The sequence below is a fragment of the Nanorana parkeri genome, unplaced genomic scaffold (genome assembly GCF_000935625.1).
Source record: "Nanorana parkeri isolate BGI_ZX_2015 unplaced genomic scaffold, ASM93562v1 scaffold3464, whole genome shotgun sequence".
Taxonomy (NCBI): Eukaryota; Metazoa; Chordata; class Amphibia; order Anura; family Dicroglossidae; genus Nanorana; species Nanorana parkeri.
Window position 1 is genome coordinate 43,160 of NW_017309732.1, and position 5,995 is coordinate 49,154.

Here is a 5,995-nt window from a genome sequence, read left to right on the forward strand (position 1 = left end):
AAAAGCCGGACTGTCGGGGGTCGAGAAGGCTCGGATCAGTGAGGTGGTAGCTCAGAAGGTTGGCCGATGCAGCATGGTCCAACTGGACATTGCCTGGCTCTCGGCCTCACCAATCAGTGTTCAGTTTTCCGCTGGCTCCTGTCTTTATATTGGAGAATGATGAAGAAAAAAAGGAGACTTCAGCTCTTCCAATATTTATTTGACTATAAATCAAAAAAAAAAAGAAGCAACGTAAGGTATCTTATCTTCTCAAATCCCCAACCCAGGAGGCATCATCAACATCAGGTGGACCTCCATTCATCTCCTATCGTGCCCCTTGTTCAATCTCTTACAGCCCATGTATAGCAGAGCTTAGACTGGCAGAGCTATGTAAACCTCAGGACTGGATGGACACAAACCCCCCGACTAAAAAAAAAAAATGTGAACCCTAACCCGCATTCCGCCGTGTCCTCATGCACCTCATAGAAAGGTCGTATGGTGTAATATTTCCTACACTTTGTATCATGTTCTTCCTTTATTATTTGATATGCAGTTCTGGGTAATACAATTGTTCACTATAAAAGGAAACATGATAATAACGACCCCCCAGAGTGCTGTACACAAGGCCTAACAAGCAATCCTTCCATAGACGCAGCATTCTGGAAGACCCCCATGCACCCCTCCCCAGCATCAGCTGGCCTGTGATGTTACACGTGACTTTGGTATCAAACATATCCGGCTTTTCTCGTGTTTAACAAGATGTTCCTTCCGTATGAAACGTTTCCCGCACAGTAAACAGGAAAAAGGACGTTCCCCCGTGTGGATTCTCTGATGTGTAACCAGATGCCCTTTCACGGTAAAACCTCTCCCGCACTCTGAACAGCAATAAGGACGTGACCCCACATGACTTCTCTGGTGTGCAATAAGTACTCCTCTCTGAGTGAAACATTTCCCACACTCTAGACAGGAAAAAGGTCGCTCTCCAGTGTGACTTCTCTGGTGTGTAGCGAGTTCATCTTTCTGAAAGAAACACTTCCCGCACTCTGGGCAGGAAAATGGACGATCAGCCGAGTGTCTTTTCTGGTGTCTCAGCAGGTGGCCTTTCTCTACAAAACATTTACCGCACTCCGTACAGGGAAACGGACGCTCGCCGGTGTGCCTTCTCTGGTGCGCCGTAAGCGCTCCTTTCTGAGCAAAACCTTTGCCGCACTCTGCACACGGAAAAAGACAATCGTCCGCGTGAGTTCCTTGGAGGGTAAGAAGGTCTCTTTTCTGGGCAATATTCTTCAAGCACTGCGAATATGAAAACGGAGGCTGGCCTATTTGTACTCTATCGAAGGTAAGAAAGTCGGATTTCCCGAAAAAAGATCTATCACCATTCGAATAGGAATAAGGACGCTCTGCGGTGTGACTTGTCAGATGTCTAAGGAGTTCTCCCATCTGAGTGAAACATTTCCCGCACTCTGAACAAGGAAATGGAAGCTCCAGCCTGTGTCTCCTTTCATCGAAGGCGAGAGAGGGGTTTGATAGGAAAAACTTATCGGCCTCGTACAATGGGAACGTCTTCTCCGCTCTTTGTGTAACCGAATCCCAGTTATTAGAAGATCCCTGGACAGGAGATCGGTCACAGGGTCCATCGGTGCCGAGAAGTCTTGGAGGGATTTTTTGGGGAAGAGAATAAGGCTCATCCACAGAATCTCGGGGATTGAGGGAATTTGCAGTTCTGTTTTGCTGGTAAAGTCCGGGATGTGAATTTTGAGTGACGCGCTTTACGGCTGAAGAACTTTGTACGAAGTCATTATAGAGAGGAGGGAACATCGAATACGACCCGGCATCTGTGAGGAAGAAATATTTTATCAATTAAAGATTTTCAATCAAATTATCTATGATGGCTTCACAAAACTCCGACATGGATCCAAACAGAAAATGACACAAATCTTATAAGTCCACCCCGCCGAGCATAAGACGCCGCCCAACTCCTCCTCATTGGTTGGTCACATGACGTTATATTGGGGAATGGAGATAGACCTTCATATGGTGTACAGTATCTCCTCCTCATTGGTTGGTCACATGACGTTATATTGGGGAATGGAGATAGACCTTCATATGGTGTACAGTATCTCCTCCTCATTGGTTGGTCACATGACGTTATATTGGGGAATGGAGATAGACCTTCATATGGTGTACAGTATCTCCTCCTCATTGGTTGGTCACATGACGTTATATTGGGGAATGGAGATAGACCTTCATATGGTGTACAGTATCTCCTCCTCATTGGTTGGTCACATGACGTTATATTGGGGAATGGAGATAGACCTTCATATGGTGTACAGTATCTCCTCCTCATTGGTTGGTCACATGACGTTATATTGGGGAATGGAGATAGACCTTCATATGGTGTACAGTATCTCCTCCTCATTGGTTGGTCACATGACGTTATATTGGGGAATGGAGATAGACCTTCATATGGTGTACAGTATCTCCTCCTCATTGGTTGGTCACATGACGTTATATTGGGGAATGGAGATAGACCTTCATATGGTGTACAGTATCTCCTCCTCATTGGTTGGTCACATGACGTTATATTGGGGAATGGAGATAGACCTTCATATGGTGTACAGTATCTCCTCCTCATTGGTTGGTCACATGACGTTATATTGGGGAATGGAGATAGACCTTCATATGGTGTACAGTATCTCCTCCTCATTGGTTGGTCACATGACGTTATATTGGGGAATGGAGATAGACCTTCATATGGTGTACAGTATCTCCTCCTCATTGGTTGGTCACATGACGTTATATTGGGGAATGGAGATAGACCTTCATATGGTGTACAGTATCTCCTCCTCATTGGTTGGTCACATGACGTTATATTGGGGAATGGAGATAGACCTTCATATGGTGTACAGTATCTCCTCCTCATTGGTTGGTCACATGACGTTATATTGGGGAATGGAGATAGACCTTCATATGGTGTACAGTATCTCCTCCTCATTGGTTGGTCACATGACGTTATATTGGGGAATGGAGATAGACCTTCATATGGTGTACAGTATCTCCTCCTCATTGGTTGGTCACATGACGTTATATTGGGGAATGGAGATAGACCTTCATATGGTGTACAGTATCTCCTCCTCATTGGTTGGTCACATGACGTTATATTGGGGAATGGAGATAGACCTTCATATGGTGTACAGTATCTCCTCCTCATTGGTTGGTCACATGACGTTATATTGGGGAATGGAGATAGACCTTCATATGGTGTACAGTATCTCCTCCTCATTGGTTGGTCACATGACGTTATATTGGGGAATGGAGATAGACCTTCATATGGTGTACAGTATCTCCTCCTCATTGGTTGGTCACATGACGTTATATTGGGGAATGGAGATAGACCTTCATATGGTGTACAGTATCTCCTCCTCATTGGTTGGTCACATGACGTTATATTGGGGAATGGAGATAGACCTTCATATGGTGTACAGTATCTCCTCCTCATTGGTTGGTCACATGACGTTATATTGGGGAATGGAGATAGACCTTCATATGGTGTACAGTATCTCCTCCTCATTGGTTGGTCACATGACGTTATATTGGGGAATGGAGATAGACCTTCATATGGTGTACAGTATCTCCTCCTCATTGGTTGGTCACATGACGTTATATTGGGGAATGGAGATAGACCTTCATATGGTGTACAGTATCTCCTCCTCATTTGTTGGCCACATGACGTTATATTGACATTGTTACTCACCGGAGTCATTATCTAGAGAAGATTCCTCCTCTTTTAATTCCACCGCCATTCCAACTTCCACCTTAGACAGCTGATCATCGCTCGTATACGTCTCTTCTACTTCCTTTTTCACCTCGACTTTCATATCACTCGGGTCATCGGCCTGAAACATTGAAAAGGAAGTCTTCAATATACGAGCGATACAAAGCGTAGAGTGGACTTCCTATTCATCAATGAAACATTGTCCGGTAGACTCGCATAAGAGATTTCTGAAGACCTGGCAACCTTGGATAGATTATGGCCAACCCTCGCTCCCTCTGGAGAGTTTGTCGTTCCTCTAGGACTCCGCCCCCCCACCCCATCTTCGCAGGGCTGTATGAAGTTCAAGTTAAATGTTTCGTTTTCGAGCGCGTTCCTTTGTGTTTCCTATATGGTTCCTACATCTTCTTATGGACCTTCTCTACATGATACTATGTTTAATAAAAACCTATGATACCAAAATATGAATGTGACTAACTAGAGACTACAATGAAGGAAAAGTCTTATACAGGTGAGAATCAATCTTCCGTTCCAGATGCCGAGTCCCACCGACCTGATCATGGTGGGGGGCGGTGAGATCTTCCTGGGTGGAGTCCCGGGAATACAGAGGGCGGGGACATCTCTCTGGTGGGTTCCTCTTACTGGATCCATCTGTAGGAAACACACACACTGACTGAATACATTGTTTCTATGCGTGTATCAGATGATGGGGGATGTAGGCGGAGCCTCCGTACTGCTCTCTCCTCTTACCCGGTGATGTGAGGGGCGGGGCATTCTCCATCACCACGTCCTTGTAGAGATCCCGGTGTCCTTCTAGATACTCCCACTCCTCCATGGAGAAATAGACAGAGACATCCTGACACCTTATAGGAACCTGACACACACAATGATACCGTCACCACCCAGACACACCCCTCGTCTGTTCCCGGATCATGTCCCAGAATTCCCGGCACCGCTCACCTCTCCCGTCACCACCCAGACACACCCCTCGTCTGTTCCCGGATCATGTCCCAGAATTCCCGGCACCGCTCACCTCTCCCGTCACCACCCAGACACGCCCCTTGTCTGTTCCTGGATCATGTCCCAGAATTCCCGGCACCGCTCACCTCTCCCGTCAGCAGCTCCATCATCTTCTTGGTGACTTCTAGAATCTTCTTCTCATTGTTTCTCTTACGTGTCAGTGAGTGAAGTGAAGGAACTGTGATGGTTACATTGCCACCAGACTTCACCGGAGGACAATTCTGCAAAGAAAAAGCAATAGTGAGGTCACATGTCACCCCCAGAATCCTCCTCACCCCTCCGGTCAGGTCTGTGTGTTATGAATAGAGATCAGAGTGATGTCATGTGACCTCCCAGAATCCTCCTCACCTCTCCGGTCAGCAGGTAGATGATCTCCAGGGTGAGGTCCAGTATCCTCTCAGCCACGTGACTCCGGTCCTCCTCCATCCTCACCGATGTGGTCATGTGATCTATAGAGGCGTGTCCTCTCTATAGAGTAATAATAAACGTAGAATGATCTGGACTGTATTGGGTTCTCGGTGTGGTACAGATCAGCTTCTCATACACTGTAATATATATATATATATATATATATATATATATACAGAAACGTGAACTGTCTGTGTTGCCCGCTTTGCCGCTTCGGGTTGAACTCTACGGTGGCGCACAATTTACGTCAACGCCGCATTAGGAAAAATTTATTTTTTCACCTTTTTCTTACTATTTATTACCAATGAAAAGGAAAGGAAGTAAATATATATTCATCCGCATCTGCTACCAAGATTAACGTTCTTTTTATAGGTGACTAAAATCTTCCCCATCAGGGGAAAAAAGGACAGGGAACTCAAATGGTTCACAGAAGGGGGGGATGGGGGGGGAAACCACAGAAATGTCCTGTAAATAAATGTATCCTTAAATTAATGATTACACTTCATACTATTCACAGTGACTATGGAGGACGAGGATGGACATGATAGGAGGGGTTACTGGGTGTAAATATAAAATAATATCTTATTACCTCCTCAGCTCCAAGTTCCAGCAATGTCTTCTCTCTGCACACCCAGGATTTCCTGTTTATGTGTGACATCACTTCCTGTCTGTGCATCTCAGTTGCAATAGAAGAGATGTCCACCTTGTGGTTTGAACAGGTACTGCGGTGTCGTATTATTCTATGTGGCGGCCTCAATGGCTTGTGCTGGTTGTTACCAATCCTTCCACCGACTCCCGTCCCTCTCTGCGCCAATC

General features: G+C 45.7%; 1 protein-coding gene across 1 annotated transcript in view; it reads right to left on the minus strand.

The window, feature by feature from the left end:
- Positions 1-3,884, minus strand: part of LOC108803174 (zinc finger protein 850-like) — a 30,131-nt gene extending 26,247 nt beyond the window's left edge. Inside the window, exons 1-2 of the mRNA XM_018575013.1 lie at positions 3,734-3,884; positions 789-1,814 (exon numbers count right to left, since the gene is read on the minus strand). Of these exons, the coding sequence (XP_018430515.1) occupies positions 789-1,814; positions 3,734-3,884 (1,177 nt within the window). The remainder of the gene's footprint in view (positions 1-788; positions 1,815-3,733) is intronic.
- Positions 3,885-5,995: the final 2,111 nt, after the last annotated feature.